Source organism: Aplidium turbinatum, chromosome 1, assembly GCF_918807975.1.
Source record: "Aplidium turbinatum chromosome 1, kaAplTurb1.1, whole genome shotgun sequence".
Lineage (NCBI taxonomy): Eukaryota > Metazoa > Chordata > Ascidiacea > Aplousobranchia > Polyclinidae > Aplidium > Aplidium turbinatum.
This window is the reverse complement of record NC_137472.1, coordinates 44,038,689-44,059,446: the sequence shown is the minus strand read 5'-3', so window position 1 is coordinate 44,059,446 and position 20,758 is coordinate 44,038,689. Positions and strand designations below refer to the sequence as shown.

Genomic DNA, 20,758 nt, shown 5'->3' with positions numbered 1-20,758 from the left:
TTCCAGCGCATTGGTAGGGTACGAACTGATTCCCGCAGGGTATATACAAACTGTTCAGGGTACGAACTAGGTTGCATCCCTTTTGTATTGTAGAAACGGTCTCTGCTCATGGTTTTAGAAATTATTGGTGTCTCCATGTCATCTGCTGTGCACCAATAGTCATTTTCTGATGGAAGACTGTGGTAACTACTGATAAATAGTAAACCAATAAATTTTCTCGTATCAGCCTCATCAACTTTGAAGTATATTCCATTCTTGTCTCTCCTTGCATAGCCTATTATATAAGCTTGTTTGCTCTACGAGTAAAGAAAACATGTCATCAGTAAAAAACAGAGAAAATATCTCAAACATGCTTTTCCCTCCATGAGCTTGAACCTTATCGGATGGATGCAGTTCTTTCGGGTCGCTCAGTGATGCTTTGTTTTTATTGCCAACTGCAAGCTCTTTCCGTTCCTTCGATAAAAGTGTTTTCTGGTTAAGATCAAGCTGTGAAAACATCAAGCTAAGACAACATCAAGCTGTGAAAACATCAAGCTGTGACAGCATCAAGCTGTGACATGATCAAGCTGTGAAAATGTACTCTTGGTAGAAGTAGTGAGAAGTTTTTTGAGATAAGCTCGGTTATTTGTGTACCACATGTTGCCAACCACATTTTGGGAACAATGTATAAATTTAATCATGTGAAGAAAAATGTCAAATATAACGAAACAAATGGTAGGGGAAACACGTTACTGGTACGGTAATAATCTCACATAAAAAAATGCAAATATTTCGAAAAAAAGTTTGATTTGTGTTTTCGAGAAACAATTTTTTTGAAAGATGAAAAATATGATTTTTGACTGAATTTATCGCTTGAATAAAGGAAGAATTTTGCAAATACTACTTTTTCAACAAATGTATATATCTGATACAATAATCATTCAACAACAATATCCAAAACAGAAAATTTTTAAATGAGGTCTGTGTAAAGCTGTGCCTGACTTCAACCCCTTGTTCCCATTTTGGGAACGTTGGCGTGTTAAGGGTTAAATTTGCAAGGTTTATGTTGTTATTCAGACTATTTACCGTATACAGAGCTGGTATACAAGTCCCCACCCCCCTTGGTAACTCATGACAAAGAGGAATTGACCAAAACATGTAGATTGAAGTGTGTGAACAGTAAAGCAAAGGTAAAGTAGTTTCACCCTATATGTTTGGTCGAGTCCTGTTTTTATCATGAGTTACCAAGGGGGCGGGGGGGGACTTGTATATCAGCCCCCTATACTTCTTGGTTTCTCATCAGCCAATTATAGCAAAAATTGACAGCAATAGACACATGTTTCACACATGAGGTTAAGCTCATTAGTATCGCAGGTTACTAAACTATGCCACATAGTTCTCAACCACTGAGTTTGTCAGTTAATTGATTCCTTGAAACCTTTGTGAATAGAAAACAACTAAACTGATTGTCGCCAAAAATATACGGTACACTGTTGGATCTACCGGGCAAGTAACAAATTCATTTATTTTACATCCAGCTGATGCAAAATAGTCTTCTGTGGTACCAAATTTCAAAACTTTTGATGTCACATTTAGATTAGTGAGAACTAATAATCAGAAATTTCTTCAATTAACTACCACACTGTCTATCATAAGCTTGATCATCATCACATACATGGTGTAGGATAGGGTGTAGGACCACCGTCATTCTGGCGGAATAATTTTTCCGCTTTCCGCCTAAAAAAGTTATCCGTGAATAAGTGCGTGGCATAAAGTGCGACATGACATACTTTCGAAAAATGTTAAATAAAACTATATTCCGCAACACGTGCCACTTAAATTTTGCATGCATCGGATTCAGTGTTAAATTACCTTTCCAGGCATGTGCATCAATAGGTGGGCATTTGGGAGGAACGTCCAGCAGAACGGCTCAAAAATGGAGGATATTTGGAGAGGAGTTTTTTTATGCAAAAGTCGTATTATTTTCTTGAATATCGGAAAAATATCCTCCATCTTTGAACCGTTCTGCTGGACGTTCCTCCCAAATTCCCACCTATTGATGCACATCCCTGGAAAGGTAATTTAATACTAAATCCGATGCACGTAAAATTTAAGTGGCACGTGTTGCGGAATATAGTTCTATCAGGGATATCTATAACTACGAGATTGGAAACTCTATCCAGTGCTATACATCAGTAGGGTCATCACATTACTACGATTACAGAGAGATTAACAAAACAAAATACCGACTAAAAGATACACAAAATTCGATTTTACAATAATAATACAAAATGTACACTCACATTAAAACTTAATTGATTATAAAAGTACATTTACGCTGCTAGAAAAAAAACGATGAATCCAAAAAATGAATGAATGCAACGAGTCCAAAAACCGGCTACTGTTGTTCTTTAGCATTTTGCGTGCTGCAAATCGGATCAGAAGTAAACGAGGAGTGTTCAGCAATCAGTGAAATATGCTGTTGTATCATCAACTTGTTCACAGACCAATCTAGTACGAAACTAATCCGTTTACGATGTCATCAGAACTAAAACCAATAGTCATTCTGGAAATTTTTTAAGCAGCAAACAAAATACAACATGACTGCACTAATGGAATACAAACAAATAAACAAACCAGGCAAGCGTAGACCTTACAATTTACAGCAGGTGAATTGATTGTTACACTTTTGGTTGTTCGTTTAGCCTAATACTTGCTGCCCTTTGAGGTCAATTTATGTGATTACTTATCACAGCAGCGCACAAAGAAAAGTGACCCTACTGGTGTATAAAATGGTTTTCAGTTCCACAGAGTTTCCACTCCCGTAGTTATAGATATCCCTGAGTTCTATTCGAAGATGTTTGGAGAGGTGTTTTTTATGCAAAATCGTATTATTTTCTTGAATAACGTAAAAATATCCTCCATCTATGAGCCGTTCTACTGGACGTTCCTCTCAAATGCCCACCTATTGATGCACATCCCTGAAAAGTTAGTTTAATACTGAATCCGATGCATGTAAAACTTAAGTGGCACGTGTTGCGGAATATAGTTCTATTCGAAGATGTTTGGAAAGAAGTTTTTTTATGCAAAAGTCGCATTATTTTCTTGAATATCGTAAAAATATCCTCCATCTTTGAACCGTTCTTCTGAACGTTCCTCCCAAATGCCCACCTATTGATGCACATCCCTGGAAAGGTAATTTAATACTGTATCTGATGCATGTAAAATTTAAGTGACACGTGTTGCGGAATATAATTCTATTCGAAGATGTTTGGAGAGGTGATTTTTATGCAAAAGTCGTATTATTTTCTTGAATCTTCTTCAACAGATTGATCATGTTTGATCAGCTGTGATCTCCCTTTTGAACTGCCTCCATTTTGTTCTGTCTTTTGTTTTTATTAGTGCTTCCGGCATGCTTTTTATTCCTGTAATTTGCTTGATATTGTCAAAATATTTCATTTTTTGTCGTCCCTTTGTTCGTTTGCCATGCACCATCCCAGTCAACATTGAATTTTCCAACAAGTTGCTTCTTGCAACGTGTCCGAAATATCTCAATTTTCTGAAGTTAATGTTGTTTATCAGACTCCATTTATCGTTTGTTTGTTGGGAAACAAATTCATTTGTTTTTCTTTCCATCCAGCTGATACGTAATAGCCTTCTGTGAAACCACATTTCAAAATATTTTTTCTTGAATAGGCTATCGTAAAAATATCCTCCATCTTTGAACCGTTCTGATGGACGTTCCTCCCAAATGCCCACCTATTGATGCACATCCTTGGAAAGGTAATTTAATACTGAATCCGATGCATGTAAAATTTAAGTGGCACGTGTTGCAGAATATAGTTCTGTTCGAAGATGTTTAGAAAGGTATTTTTTATGCAAAAGTCGTATTATTTTCTTGAATATCGCAAAAATATCATCCATCTTTGAACCGTTCTGCTGGACGTTCCTCCCAAATGCCCACCTATTGATGCACATCCCTGGAAAGGTAATTTAATACTGAATCTGATGCATGTAAAATTTAAGTGACACGTATTGTGGAATATAGCTCTGTTCGAAGATGTTTGGAGAGGTGTTTTTTATGCAAAAGTTGTATTATTTTCTTGAATAGGTTATCGTAAAAATATCCTCCATTTTTGAACCGTTCTGCTGGACGTTGCTCCCAAATGCCCACCTATTGATGCACATCCCTGGAAAGGTAATTTAATACTGAATCCGATGCATGTAAAATTGAAGTGGCACGTGTTGCGAAATATAGTTTTATTTAACATTTTTCGAAGGCATGTCATGTCGCACTTATTCACGGATAACTTTTTTAGACGGAAAGCGGAAAAACTGTGGCCGTGGCCGAGTGGTGGTGGCCGTGGCCGAGTGGTTAGCGCGTTGGGCTCGCAGTCGAGAGCCTGCATGTTCGACTCCAGCCACTCGCACTTGCTGTTGTTTCTCTGGGCAAGAAACTTTACGATAATTGCCTCTACCTAGTGATCGATTTCGAGTAATGGGTAGTACCAAATTTAAGTCATAAGTAAAAGTAGACAACCGGAAACAGACATTGCTGTCGGCTGCAGCGTGGGTCAGGTGTACGTCGGAAGGCGTACACCGATGCACAGCGCTCAAGTCCGCTTTCCCGCAATGCAGGATAAAGATAAACAAACAAACTATCCTGCTAGAAAGACGATGGTAGTGTAGGCCCTATGGCTACAAAAGGACTGACCAAGTCCGACTGAACAAGGGCATTAGGGCAAAAGGTGCAACCTAGTTCGTACCCTGAACAGTTCGTACCCTCAGTTCAGGGTACGAACTAGGTTGCATCCGGGCAAGGCAAGTGAATATCACACTCACAGTCGACCACCACACATAAACAGTGTTGTCAGACTCCAGTTTGCTCACGACACCATGATTGATTGAAATTGAATCTTTAACCTCGGACTGGGAAAGCTTCATGCAAAGCCTAATTTTTGCAGTTTCGCATACTTATAGATTGACCATCTTACCTAGAATTACACCAACGCCCTAAATTTTCTCATAAAAATAGAGAAGTGTTAGAAAAAGTATTGGGAATAACAAAATTTACATAGCAAAGAACAAAAATCACACAGTTAAAGGGGTATTAAAGGAAAAACCTGACTTGGCGATTTTCCACGTTCTTTGTGTTTAACATGCTACCATAAAACGATTTTCAATAAAATTTTGCCCCATTGCGGTCTGACCACCATTGTGCGCGTGCTTTTGTCAGAGCTTTCAAAATGAGATTGGCCTGAGCAACGAAGCGTGCGACTGTAAAGAACGTCATAAAGTCTACGTCATAAAGTCTAGCAATCAACCGATCACGCAATAATTGTTACTGCGGGCGATTTGACTGTAGGCTATGTATGTATTTACATCAAAACAGCACATTTTGACATCAAAACAGCAGACAGTTTGCTCAAAACATCAGATTGGTAACGTGGTTTTTGTTATTGCTGGACTTTATGACGTATTCTTGAGCTGTGTTTGCACGTTTTGGTCATTTTGAAAAAAATGAAAATAAATGAAACACTGGACTTTGGGCCTTGCCAGCGCCATTAAAAACAAATTTTTTTGGGTAATTGTTTTTGAAATGTATTCTTGAATGTTCAGTTTACTCATTTTAATGCTTAATTCCGGTTTGAAATTTTCCTTTAGTATGCCTTTAATGTAAAACACAGCCAATATATACATTATGATAGTTAGGTGGAGAAGCTAGAAGGTTAAAATAAAAGTAGTTTTTTAACAAATCAACATGCAATTGTTCTTCCAATAAAAACAGTAGGCTACAAGAGAGTGTGCAAGAGCCAAAAAGTCATGTCTAGGACCTTAACTTTTTGCATTAAGAACTTGCAGGGTTCGAGGTTTTATTTATATTAAATGTTTATAACCCCTGATAACAGCAGAACCGCTGCTGGCGTAACAAAGCTTCGGTGGCGTAGAGATAACACAATGAGTCTCAAGTTCTTTTATTCGTGAGTTCGAGTTCTCTGTTAATTTTCAGTAATATTATGAGTCTCTGTAATATTATGAGTCTCTGTTAAGATTGTGAGTCTCTGTCTGAGTCTTATACTATGAGTCTCAGTTAATTTCCAGTAATATTAAGAGTCTCTGTTAAAATTGAATTTTATGAGTAAATCTTATATTATGAGTCAAAATTGTTTTGTGCAGAGGTATATAAAGCACTTTCAGAAAAATAAAAAAGAAACAGTTTCGTAATTTAAAATTGGCAAATTCCAACAATGTTTACGAACTAGGTTGAACTCCTGCTAGTGAGATTCCATTGCAGAGGTGAATCGCGGATAGGCTATACTGAATAAGCAATAAATGGCCATTTTAACAGACTCACTTGAGGAAAGCTGCCGGTAAAAGGTTATTTGAGTAAAAAATGATCCATCAATATTATCTCGGTGCACAACAAGTGAGTTTTCTTAAGAAACGCAACTAGCCTAGATTTATTCTCACTTTTGGGTTCAGTGAGTTTTTAAGAAACGTAAATGTTATGTAAGAATTACGTTTGTAGAGAGCTAAAAACAATGGAAATTCATTCGGGTCCCTACAAACTTTACGATTAATGGATTGGTTTTTATAGAATCCTAAGGCCTATGGGTTGGTTGGTTTTGAATCTTTATCCTCGGACTGACAAAGCCAGGAAAGTTTATTCCTGATAGTTTTGCATACCGTACTTGTAGAGGCTCTTGGCGCAGGGTCGGTTACCGAGATTGACAGGGTTAAGTTAGCGATTGTTGAATTGTTATTGTGCGGTAATTATTTTATCCATTAGGTGACGCTGAAGGGAGAGCAGTCCTAAGAATGCGTTGCTCAAGCGCACACCCTGACAGTCGAACCAGTCCCGTTATTGATCTTGAAGCTTCTTCGTTCACGAAGTCACACGTTAACCAACTGAGCTATCGGGACGAACTCTTCATGATGTAGCATATACAATTAGCCTATGAACGTAGTTCAGCAATAAAAACCCTCAGAACTCAGCAGACAAGCAAGACTCAAAGCAGCCAGGCAATATGTCAGCAAAGATTATGGAAAAGGATTACGGATTAGGATTACAGACAAACAGTTTTATAAATGCAACACAACAATAACAATACTTCATGACAACAAAATTAGCAAATATTTTCAAAATTACACCAAGTCTGTGATGGTGTAGGCCAGTGGTTCCCAAACTTTTTCTATTCATGTACCATTTAGCAGTTTCATACAGTGCAACGACGCTACAACCAGAAAATCTCAAAAATGTACAATAAAAGGCAAGAAAGTTTAACAAATTTTAGCACAGCGCTTCAAGACTAAAAATTTTAATATTAGACTAAATATAATTACAGTAAGCTATTGAGCTGTCAGATTATAGTAGAATACCAATAAATAGGTTGCACTACTAGTGCCACTATCAGTAGCAACATTGAAAAGTGAAAAGTTTTGGCTTTTCTGTTAAACGACCTAGGTCAGAGGTTCTCAAAGTGTGCGTCGCCACGCTCTTGGTGCGTAGTTTTAATTTTTCAAGGGCGTAACACAATGATTCCGCTTCGTATCTAAACTCAATTGCACAATGAAGCGGTCACAGATATTGTTATCCCCTGACATGTGCATGAGAACTCATCATTGCGAAACTGTAGCAAATGCTTCTGGTTTAACAATCACATAGCGCAATTCTAAATTCATTTCGTCGCGCGACAAATAAAGGCTAGAGAGAGACACAAATAAATAAAAATTACTGAAATTCCTATCGCTGAGTGAGTCGCAAGTCCAATAAAGATTTTCGAAAACGTCGCAACGAAAAAAGTTTAAAAACTACTGACCTAAATGTTGCGTCATAAACGCTTGAATCTCCTACGAATAACATTGATTATGACACAATAATGCACATTGAGTAATTTGAAAGTTTGAGCAATTTGTATTCAGTTATTTTACTTTAACTGCTGTCAACCGTGGACGTCCACGTCTCAACTTCAGTGAGTTTCTCGCGTACCATCTGAAAGACCTTCGCGTACCACAGTTTGGGAACCACTGGTGTAGGCCTTCTGTAGAAGAAAAATTTTTCTGCACCAAGCCGTTTTAAATTACCATTTTTTTTCAAAATTGTTGTCGTAGAACACCATCTGGCAACGCTACACACAAACACAACAACTTAAAATTTTGTTTGTTTTATAGAGAAGGGTACCTAATTTACCATTCTCACAACAAATAAAGTAGTTAGTTTTTCGTGGTTTATCTTTCTTAATTCTGCTCTTTCCTTACATTTGTACTGATTGTTTGCTCTTTTTCTCCATAATGCTTTGACTTCTTTTCTTTTTTGCTCTCTCAAAAAATCCACAAGAAAAAAATTAACAAGGATTTGTTTTTGCTGTCATCACTTTTTTTTGTTATTCAACAGGGCAGGGCAGAAGCAACAAAATGGAAATTTTGTGCCATAAAAAAATTTGTTTTGCTGTTATCTTCACTACTTTTGTTGTTTCAGATTAAGCTGTTGCAATGGCAAACAGCTTAGTATATGATACTTTGAACACTTTATTAAAAGAATGCATTCAGCACTTTACAGAAAATTGCAATCATGTTTCTTCCGAGTCAATGTTACATCATTTGAAAAGAATACAAGAAAATGTTTTTCACATTGAACCTGTTGCAAAAGATTCCATTGGGTCAGTATGACATCGTATTGTTACCAATTAGTTAGGGTCCATGTGCAATTGTGCATATCTGCAACTAAACTGCAACAAACGCGAGTGGAGAAATGTCATATTTTTGCAGTGTTTTTAATTTCAACAAAACACAAATTGAGATTATTGAACAAGAGTAAATTGTTAAAATACCATACCAGCTTTTCTCAGCATGCAGAAGAAAGCATTTGGACTGGATGTGTGACTTTATTGACCTAAAATTGACCAAACGATAAAAAATTGACTTTTTATTGACCTATCAAATGAAGGTTTTGAAATCTACTGTTTGTGGCCAGAACTCTTACTTAAAACTACACCGCAATAAATTACTAAACAAAACTTGACTTTTATTGACTTTACTTGCCCTAGTATATATTAGTAATTACAGCTTCGGTAGAGAGTTTGTCTTGTTGAACCATAGGCATACGAAGCTGAGCAACGTGATCAAGTTTAACATCTTCAAGTTTGTTACATTTATATAAGCATAAAACTACGCAACAAATTAAGTATCGAACGTTTTCGACATCACAAGATGTCCTCTTCAGGAATAATATACATACAACTTAACTACATCTGAAAAAAATACAATGGTTAACTAAATCTATAAACAGAAAAAGACAAAAACTGCACAGTACTTCTGACTAGCTCAAACTCAATGATATAGGCTCCACGAGAATTAAAGGTAACTGCATCAAAAGGTGTTAAACAGATCACATGATATGGTAGAAGGGAAAGGTGCGAAAAAACTAATTTTAAAATACAGAGAGCAAGAAAGACGAGCCGCAAGCATACAATTGTCTGTTCAAAAGTGGATTGTGACGTTTTTTGTGCAAGGCTTCCAAGATCTTAGTTTGGTACTCTGACCTGCCTCTGGACATGATCTCAAACTGCTTGACAGAAACGTTGTTTTGGCATTCTGTACATGAGAAAATGTGATCTTTAATTGCGCTTTTCTGTATAGAAAATATCAAACTAAGATCTTGGAGGCCTTGCACAAAAAACGTCACAATCCACTTTTGAACAGACAATTGTATGCTTGTGGCTCGTCTTTCTTGCTCTCTGTATTTTAAAATTAGTTTTTTCGCACGTCTTTCGCACGCACATTTTCGCAAAGTTACCTTTAATTCTCGTGGAGCCTATATCGTTGAGTTTGAGCTAGTCAGAAGTACTGTGCAGTTTTTGTCTTTTTCTGTTTATATATAGATTTAGTTAACCATTGTATTTTTTTCAGATGTAGTTAAGATGTATGTATATTATTCCTGAAGAGGACATCTTGTGATGTCGAAAACGTTTGATACTTAATTTGTTGCGTAGTTTTATGTTTATGTATATAAATGTAATAAACTTGAAGATGTTAAACTTGATCATATTAGTAATTACAGTACCGGTACTAATATTTTTGCAGGGTTCAAGCTCCAAAATATGACATTGTTCCTGGATTGCAAGCAAATGGCTATAGAAGTTTGTTGAATGTACTTGAGTGCCTTTTGCTGGCTCTTATTGAAGTGTTACGAAAAATATCCACCAATTGTTCAAAAACATTTTTTCGTGGCAATGAACATTTAGATAAACTGAAAATATGTTCTGATATTCTGCATCAACTACGAGGCTTGTTATATTATGCTCAAATCTTGATCAGTAAGTTTTTACTTTTTGGCGTTGACTAATGACTTTAACAAGACATAAATTAAGATTTCTTACTTTAGTTCATCGCTTATATTTTTCTCAATTGTACTTTGAAAACATAATCTTAAAGCAATAGAGTATTTAATGTGCTAGTTGGCAGTGACTTGGAGCAAGTATATTGATTCAAAAACAATGTTTACTCAGCGAAACTTGACGTTGTATGATAGCTAGTCAGGAAGTGCAAATTTTGGTTTGTATATATCAACTACTTGAAAGGAAATATTTTCATCAGAAAAAATGACTGAATTTTTTCAAGTAATTTCTTACAAATGACCGAAAAGTCTCAGCGAAAAAAAACAGAACATAACAAATTTTACAGTAATGTGAAATGTTAAAAGTAGTTCTTGTTAGTTCCCTAATTACCAAACATAAAAATTTATGTAATCTCTTCAAAAAAGCCCATGTTCCACTTGCCCTTAAAAATCAGTTTGTCGGAGCTTTAAAATTTGGTTCAAATTCTTATTTCTTGTCTATGATGTTTTAGTGATTTTTTTATATGCTGCATCATGTCAAGTCATTTGGTGTCACCGTGATTTGATTGTCACAAGCTACCTCTTTCCAAAACTTCTTGGTTTATCTCTTACTTCACTGTATTAAAATTTAATGAACTTTTTTTTAACAGATTTAACACCGAATGGAGAATTATTTATTGATGAGAAGGATTCTGAGCCATTGATGCATGATTGTGAGATAATGGCTAAGGCCTGTTTTTATGACTCATTGCATGGATTTCAGGTTAGGTTCGTTTACATTTTACGACATATTACAGACTTCTTGAAATACAGTGAGAAGATTTCATTCTAACTTAGTAAAATTCCTTCATGGTAAGCCTGGGATATCTTAGTTGACATACTTTAATTTCATTATATATATATGTAAAATTTGTTTCAGTATTGTACAAGCATCCAGCCAGTGGTGCATTCCTTAGCGACGTTTGTCGCTTCTTATAATGATGTACATCGTCCTACGCCTACAAGCACATGGAGCATTGTAAAGTCAGCAATCAATTCAGGTAGACATTTCTATTTTAAAACTTCTCTTCCCGTGGCAAGATGTTTATATTTTTAATATCAATTGCAGTTTCTGCCGTACGATTTTTGTTTTCTTTTGAACATACGGTATAAACTGCACTTTCAAATTTTTTTATTTTTAGGGGCGAAGATAAACTCTAACATATATATATTGCATTATTATCCTGTTTTAAGAAAGAGAAGCTGCAGTCATTAACTTCAAAACTTTTAAGTTTAAAACAATGTCAGAAACAGCTTGTCACATGTAATGCAAGTTAAACCAGCTTTCAAAATTCATAGAAAACTAAATTGTATTTTCACTATGGCAATTCTTTAAATCCGCCCTTTTAGAAAATGATTCCCAGCGAACAGTATTGAGCACCCACTGAGCAGTCTTTTCCTCGAGGATTTGTCGTCGTCAAACAACCATCCCAACGCTTTGTCTCATATTCAAATATGTACACTGTACAGTATTTTATTTTCACTGGCAATGCTGATGCCTTGTGCCATATTTAATGCACAAGTCCGATTCAAGTCGTTGTTGCAGAAAAAAAGTTTGCTTGTTTACTATTCAGGTCGATACATGGTGTCATCCGAACTGCGTGGTGAACAGTTGGAGAAAGTTTATAATGGAGGCGATGTGGAATTTTTTAAAAAGTTTTGGTCATTGCATGAGCACGGAATGGAGGTAGAGTGTAATGAGTGACGTTTATTATTCTTGTTAACATTAGTTTTTATTAGCTCGAATTCCCATAAATAATTCCATCTGAATGACATATTTTCAATGACTATATAATATATCCTGACAAGTTTGAGCTCCCAATTTTATTCGATTTGCTGCAAATCAATGCTTGTTGTTAATTTTTTTATGTAATTGTTTGTTTTTGTTTAGAATTGCAAATTTAGAGTTCTGTTCAGGTAAAATGAAAATCGTTGAAAAATTAGGCTATATAGCCTAACCCTAGCCTGCTTAATTACAATAAAAATATAACAAAATATGGCAGGTTTTTATACAACCGGCTGGTCATCTAAAGTTTTCAATTTCAAAGTAATTTGGTTATACGGTGCATTGTTGTGCAACTGTACAGTGCATCATCTTATGGTGATGATACAATGCATGTGTAGCTGAGTAAGCATGTTTTCAAGTGATCAGCATGTGCCTAATCTTACAGCACGTTCATTGCAGGCCGTACCAAATGTAGTTGGCACCACTGCAAAAGTCAATCGTATTTTCAAAATTCCCCCTACTTCATTCACACTTGACACTGTTAAGAATCCGATTGAAGAAGTCCGCATATCGTTCACATCCTCTCTAGGTCCTCCAAAGCACGTCCAAGCCAGGCTGATATCGTCTGTCTTGCGTGAAGGCCAGGTTCGCCTTGTGTTTTACTGTATGTAGTTTGTGGTACTTGAAGTGGAAAATATATTTAAGTTTTGTTACCAACAATATCTTTGCCATTCAGATTATCTAGCATTGTCTCAGTCATCCGAAAGAGAGAAATATATTTTCATATAATGATAAATTGAACTATGTTTTTTCGTTATGCCATGATGTAAGTTTTTTTTTGTTACCACTGGCTACAGTGTCTCCAATCTTCCATTGCTGATATGAAACGTCATTGTAGGATGATGTCACTTCTCCAAGCGAACCTGTTGCTGGGTTCGACCCATCCAAAGTTGGATTTCGCACCAAACCTAAACCCAAGTCTAAAAGCCTTTTATTTTTCTGCCACGGTGGTGGATTCATCGCACTGACGTCTAAATCTTATGAGGTGAAAGAAACAACGATTTTCATAATTGAAGCGTAGAATGATTTTTTTTACTGTTAAATATACATTTGCGTTTAGATTTGATGTCCTCGATATCTTGTTAGTAAACAGCAATTAATTATAAAAATTAAATGAGGTTTTTTACCAGGAATATAATTCAAAACATGCGCTCTTTTGCTGTAAAAACCTCAACTATCACAAGGTGTCTGATTGACGAAAAACGTCGTTTGTAATTGAAAGAATGTCGGAATAGGAGCGGATTATCATTAAAACACCTTTGTGAAAGTTTAGCTTATTTTACGTCAGAAGAGCGTATCATGCTTTTGAACTACGAATTGTTGTAAACTATCTACATGTACTTTTGCCGGTCTATGTTGAAAAGGAATGCGTACCAACTTTACAATATATTTATTTCAGCTACATTTCTTTATTTTGCACTTTTTCGATTGTTCAGTGAGTGGTATGCACAGGCTTATAGTGATTTTAATACAACTGCGTTCAGTTGTGTACAGGTACAAGCTAAAAGTTTTGGTTTTGTTCGAAGTAGGCTTACATGCATGCGCTAGTGTATGTCGTTGATTTTAAAGTGAGAATCATGAAGCACTTTTAACGAGATCATGTAATACAGATGGTACTTCGGCAATGGTCCAAAGAACTGGACTGTCCAATTTTTAGCATCGACTACAGCCTGGCACCTGAAGCACCATTTCCAGAAGCCTTCGAAGAATGTTTTTTCGCTTATGCCTGGGCTTTGAAACATGCTGACCAATTAGGTAACGAAGCCTCTTGCAAACTTTAAACTGGATCAATGCAACGTCAAGTTATGTAAAACCAATGCATGGACAGTATTATTTGTAACAGCAATGCTAATTCGAATGTCGTTAATAATTTATCAAGTGAGATAGCCTACAAATTTAAACCAGAATGACATTACGTTGAAGTTTATTGATCAAAAAACGACCCCGTGACAGTGATATTCTGGTGTTGAGCCATTGATTTACACCACAAGCGAACAAGCAGTTTCCAGACTGCAAATACGTTGAATCAATGTAAAAAATGGCTAATTTTCCGTCCGGGTTGCTATACTTGTTAATTAAAATAAATAATTAAAATAATAAAAATCAAAATAAAATAAAAAAGATTGTTAATTAAAATAAAACTAAAGTTACATACCATCATTTTAAAGTTTGATCAGGCTTAACTCTGGATTATATTGTTTTAGGAACAACTGCTGAGAACATCGTGTTTGCTGGTGATTCAGCTGGTGGGAACTTGATTCTTTCCGTTGCTATTCGAGCTGGAGTGTACGGAATTAAAGCGCCCGATTCCATCGTTGCCATGTACCCGGCTTGCATCGTTCGTTACTCGGCATCCCCCGCAAGACTGCTCTCGGTTTGTCGCTTGTTAAAGTTTACACTCAAACATGAAGACGACTTTATATCGGTTTAAATAGCCCAGCAGCAATTGTTTGAAAGTCACGTTTCAGTAGTATATATAATACTGTTTCGAATTGCTGTTTTTTTGTAGTTTGTTGCGATTTTATTTTAAGTTAACTGGCTAACTTGATGTTGTGCGTAATGTTTACACTTCCGTTTTTGAGGGAGGATATTGTATGATGATACGTTTTGCATGGCTCGGGTTCCAAATAGCGACTGTCAGAACAGCGACTGTCAATAGAGCGACCACACGACAGCGATTCATTTAAAACAGCGACTGTCAATAGAGCGACTACACGACAGCGATTCATCAAAAACAGCGACTGCCACAACAGCGACCTCACTTCTTTTATTAAATCCAAGGCTTACGCGCACATGCACTCTTTCACCCCCTCCACACATACCTTCCATCCCCCACACCTCTCTACACACGTATGCACGCACAAATAGGCAAACACTGCGTAGTGAAAGATTGAAACCAAAAGGGACTTTAAAACAACATTTTATTTGGACTATCCATAGAAGTCACATGATTTAAAAAGAAATAGGCTAGTCAAGCCAAACAACAGAAAGTCGTCAAGCCTTGCAATAAAATTAAGGGTCTAGAAAAAGATTGAAACCAAAAGGGTCGATTCTGACTCATGACGTTTTTGACCAAGAAGCTGAGCATCTGTACTTCCAATACCTTAGCCTACTAATTCTAACTGTAAACTTGTAAACTAAAACTACCCTAAAAGGTAATTGACATGATAAAAAATACTTTACAAACTTTATCACAGATCAACTAGACTAGGCAATCATTGTCAAGCTGGTGCCATACAGAACCACCCAATTTGGCCTCCAAGTCAAAACCTGCTGACTGGCATGATATAAATCCAAAAACTTCTCGCTATAGCTAAATTGAAAACTAGTTGTGTTCAAATTTGGCGCCTACAATAAATAAAATTCAAAAATATGCCACATAGGTGCCAGATGGGGCATTTTTATGGCACTTAAAGTGTTAAGTCGCTATCATAACAGTCGCTGTTTTAATGCAGTCGGCATTTATACAATCGCTGTTTGGAATGTCGCTCACTTCATTACGTCGCTATTATGCAGTCGCCATTATGACAGTCGCTGTTTTGACAGTCGCTATCCGGCCTGGATGCCGTTTTGCATCTACCCACCGGAATAGCATACACAATGTACAGAACACTTACAGCATACACATTTGCACAATACATACAGTATTGCATACGCAAGAAGCCCTTACTACCCAATTGGGTTTCTTAAATCGATTTTTAGATCGTCCTAGCTTGAAGTAGCGTAAATCTCACCGGAGCCATGTATCAATGACTGCTTCTAAACTTTTTATTATTTATTAATTCAGTCGTTACGTTTCCATGCTCAGGTTATGGATCCGCTGCTGCCGATGGGTGTTATGTTTGGTTGCTTGGCTGCTTATTCAGGTGTGAAAACTGAGAGGGTAAAGCGTGGAGAGCCGTCTGACGACCCGAACGCGTCTGAGACCGATCGGCCTATGTCTCCATCCAAACAGCCAGTCAAGATAAAATACTTGTCGAATTTCATCAAAGACGTGGGCGAAGGCTTCACTCGAATGCGGGGCAGCAACAGCAGCGAAAAGCCTGAAAAACCACATCGCACTTGGTGGGATGACGAGTTTGATATGGTCAGCACGGACGAAATAAACGAGAACGAAGCTCCGAGTCCTGAGCGAGATCACCTCAACAACTCTCTTGGTCCTGACAGGGATAGCACTCAATCTATTGCATCCAGCAGCAATGACGAGGTTGCAGCCTCACACAAACACGGACAGACCCGGAGGCCAGGCATGGACTTCAAGTTAAATTTACCTCATAACTTCCAACCACTCAAAAGCAAGTTTTGTGGCGACAACTTCCGCATGCATCAGTCACCTGTGGTGAAGAACGCGTTTATATCTCCGGCTTTAGCCCATGATGATTTAATCCAGCACTTACCTTATGTTGATATTGTGGTAAGTAATTTTTGACGAGAGCTTTTATGTTGTAGCCATTGATGTGACTTCCTCAATTATTACATCGTTGACTTTCCTGTAGGCTGAAAAAATCTTCATGAATTATTGTGTTGGTAGATTTTGTCGACTCAGAAAAGCATAAAAATATTATCCAACTAACAACTTTCACTGGTTTCCGGTTTATAACCAACCACGCAACGCGTCATGTACACATCATATTGCCTGTGTTTTTCGGCACACGATCACTGGTAAAAAGTGGTAATCATATAAATATCATATTATACAAACTTATTTTGCCAATTTAGTTTAATTCAATTGCCAACACAAGGTCACAGTGATATTGATTAACTTTTAATCGACTTGTTTTTTGGTATTTTACTGATTTTCCTTGAAAATCAAGTAATTATTGTTTTCTTCCTGTGCAGGGTTGTGAGTTCGATCCCTTGTTTGACGATTCAGTCATGCTAGCCAAGCGTCTTCAGAAACTTGACAAGCCGTATCAGTTCCACGTCGTTCGTGGTTTACCTCATGGATTTATAAGCTTTCAAATCGCTAAAGAAGCGAGAGACTCGTCTAAAATGTGTCTTGAACTTATCAAGAAAGCTCTACGAAGAGTAAAACCTTAGTTGCTTTTCTATTGCTTCACGCATTATATGCACATTAGTTGATCGTTGTAATGTTGATCATTGCCTTTTCGAGCGTGCCTTCCATGTCTTTTCAAGATCGCGCTTTTGAGACAATATCGTCGACTGAAAGAATGTTTCTTACCATTAATTGAGTGTTTGTGTTGCCTTAATTATTTTTATTGCGTGTAGAATGCCGCAGACTAATCTCGTGTGGTTAATGTGACTTTCACATGCCTTACAATTTTGTAGAACACAGCGTTGCTAGAGGGTGAGATTGTTGTGCCCACATTTTGAAACAAATCTTTAAGTTGGAGTTTTCAGTGTGCTTCGTTTTTTCAAACCAAACTAGGGTTGAGTGCCAGGTAATGTTCTTAATTTCTTCACTTATGTTCAATTGCGTAGTGTGGTCCAGCACGCTATGGTAACGGCTACTGCAATTCTTCCAAAAAATCACTCACTGTAAGACGCTGAAATGATTTTTATTCTTTGCACGGAGAAAGATATCGAATTATTGCTGATCCGTGTGGTTTGATGCAGCAGTATTCATGATAGAAGTAACTGACCAGTTGCATAATCTAAATTTACACGTGTTATTTCACTGTGATAGTTCTCTTTTTCAGTGTTTTCTTTAAAAGACTAATATTCATCACCAAGATGATACATAAAGGAAATGCAATCATACGCCGCTTTTAAAAAAATGTAAATACTAGGATGTTTCATTTTTTCACGAATTTTGAAAGCAAAAATGCTTGGGGTCTAATCAGATCGGATTTTGGTCACATACAGCCGATTCAAAGGATTTTTTCGATCGGATCACTTTTAGATGGTGCGCAGCCCCCTCAAAATTTGAAAAATTAAAGCATGGAAAAATTTGCAGGAAATAGCAATAACTCGGTAACGGAAGGAGATAGTTAGACGTGCAAGGTGTGAATTTGTACGGAATAGCCAACTTCCTATCTGCGCTCAATACATTTCACTACTATCTGCAACGGAAAAAAGTTAATTGCACAAAGCTGTTTTTTTCATATGTTTGATGTTTTGTTTCCAGTTTTACAGAAGCAAAACGCTTCCAGTAACTATAGCATAACATTTTTAACAACTGGTTTTGTTAATTAGCCTATGAACTAAAAATGCAGGATGGCATCTGAACAAAAAATGTAATCATGACATCTCTGCTTCCGATTTTCTGCAGCTTCACTGCGATGGTCGAAATGTAAATAGTATGAATCAGTATGTGTTTTAAGTTCAGACGCATGATCGAGCAATGAACAAAACTGTGGAAAGGGTTATCCGAGTAAAGTCTTTTCTCAAGGAAATGCCTGTTAATAGTGAAGCTGTTTTTAATGCGATTGTTTTTAACTGGAAACAAAACATCAAAAATATGAAAATATATGAAGTTGCAGAGAGGGTAATAAAATGTATTAAGCGCAGATAGGAAGTAGGCCATTTTCACACAAGTTGACACCTTACACGTCTTTTTATCTCCTGCCGTTACCGATATATCGGATAACTTACTTCCTGCAAATTTTTCCACACTTTAATTTTTCAAATGCAAATTTTCCCACAATTTTGAGGGGGCTGCGCACCCTCCAAAAGTCGTCCAATCGAAAGAATATTTTGAATCGGCTGTATGTGCCCAAAATCCGACCTAAACCCTAAGCATTTTTGATTTTAAAAACCGTGAAAAAATGAAACACCCTCCCTAGTAAATAGGTTTCATGGGTGTACTGTATTTTTGTTAGTTTCTGATTTGAATATATATAACCTCACATAGATTTTATGAAAGTAAGAATGATTAAAGGCATATTTCACATGAGAAAGCCTTCACTAAAGTTTTGATGCTACTAATCTTGCTCCGTGTCTCCTTGCACTGCAGTAAAAGATTTTTCTTTTTACTGACTTGTTCAGTCGTCGTAGAAAGTTCCTTAGTGCAAATTCTTCAGTTGTGTGTGCGTCGTTTCAATTAATCTACAACGTCAATCAATTAATTTCGTGAATGAAATGCACTTTGTGATGGTTATTAGTCAGGGATGGACACTGGCGTACGCCGGATTTTCTCAAGGGGGATGGGGAGCGCATTTGAATTTTCAATTGAAAACACCCATTTGCCAATAATAACCAGTAAGTCATATTGTGTAAGATTAGCCTTGTTAGCCTATACCAGGGCTACTCAACTGGCGGACTGTGGTCCAAATCCGGACCTTCTGGGTGTTGATGGTGGACCTTGAGCTTTTGAAAGAATAATCTCATTGCCACGTTTCAGGGCTTCTTGAAACAAATTTCTACTTGGAGGAAGCAGTTTTTACTGTCATTATCTTAGTTGCTTGGTGGCTTCGACTCCCAGACTGCCCAACACTTTCTCAGAAATCCAATTCGAGTTACATTTTACCTGAAAAAGTGGTTTGGTATAGATAATTTAACTTTCGTGGTTGCGTGTGAAATAATCTATTCACTGGCCCGCTAAAAATATTCTACTTGTCAAACTGAACCTTTGTTAAGAGTAACCCTGGCCTATACCATATTCATCATGCATTGACGACAATTTAGTAGTTTGCAGTGCTCAACCAGTTTACTCATTTAGATAGATTTTGTATTGCTCAATCCAGTGAACCGCACGTATTAAGGGACGTTCAGTGGCGTACGCAGGATTTTTTACTGAGAGAGGGGAGCGTTCGATATGATTTAACATTTTTTTGATCAAGAGTAACTTATTGCTACTATTTCTACAACAGATAGTGGTGACAATCGCCTACTTGTCATTATGAAACAAGTCAAATGTGCAGCTATTTTACTAGCTATCTATTTTACTATTTCACTAGCTGAGGTGTAGATAAGTCTATAGCAGCGGTTCTTAAACTTTTGCCTTGTCGGCACCACCTTGAAGTTACCAACCAGTTCTCGCACCCCCTCTTAGAATTGGCTGAAAAGTAATAGTCGCCTACAGTTCGAAATTTTTTGTTGAAACCTGATAAAACAATTTTGCTTCTTACGTCATATTATATCAAACCTTGATAATTCAGCATCCCCGCACCGCCTAGGCACAGGTTTCGTACCCCTGGTCTATCGGGTCAAGCTGACTGGGCTTCCACTGGTGTAGGTTAACCAGAAATCGTGGTGCCACAGCTCTTCACATTTGGCTTGGGGGTCAAAATATATTCGGAGAAACACGATAAGTTTCAGAAAAACAAGTTTCTTCATTAATGTTGCCTTTTCTTGCCTGGAGTGCATTGGAAGGAAATACCTTCGCAAAGTTCACTTCGCAGGATCAGCGCACTATCTAAGCTTAGTGTCCTTTTGATAGAGCTTTCTCAACAGCCATCTCGTGTGGACAAACATCCATTACAACAAATTGTTGTTGAGCAGCAGTTGTCAGCCTGAAGCTTTCAATTGGTTGTTGCAACAGAAGCATACCAAAGGCAAGTCAATCTACGTGATTAAACTGACACCAGAAGATAAAATAGACAAGTAGACCCAGAGGGATTGAACGAAGAATGTCAGAATGAAGGCTTGAATTGAAAATGCAAAGTAAACGTTCGCAGACAGAAGCCAAAGACGTTTTAGGCCTATCAGTTAGGGCT

General features: G+C 37.1%; 1 protein-coding gene across 1 annotated transcript; it reads left to right on the top strand.

Annotated features, from left to right (window-relative positions):
- Nucleotides 1-8,465: 8,465 nt before the first annotated feature.
- On the top strand, nucleotides 8,466-19,176 carry LOC145770798 (hormone-sensitive lipase-like). Its single transcript, XM_082582530.1, has 11 exons — nucleotides 8,466-8,639; nucleotides 10,063-10,295; nucleotides 10,966-11,078; nucleotides 11,235-11,355; nucleotides 11,929-12,041; nucleotides 12,540-12,725; nucleotides 12,979-13,125; nucleotides 13,751-13,895; nucleotides 14,345-14,514; nucleotides 15,949-16,554; nucleotides 16,980-19,176. Exons 1-11 carry the CDS (start codon nucleotides 8,473-8,475, stop codon nucleotides 17,178-17,180), a joined length of 2,202 nt encoding a protein of 733 aa, XP_082438656.1. The 5' UTR covers nucleotides 8,466-8,472; the 3' UTR covers nucleotides 17,181-19,176.
- Nucleotides 19,177-20,758: the final 1,582 nt, after the last annotated feature.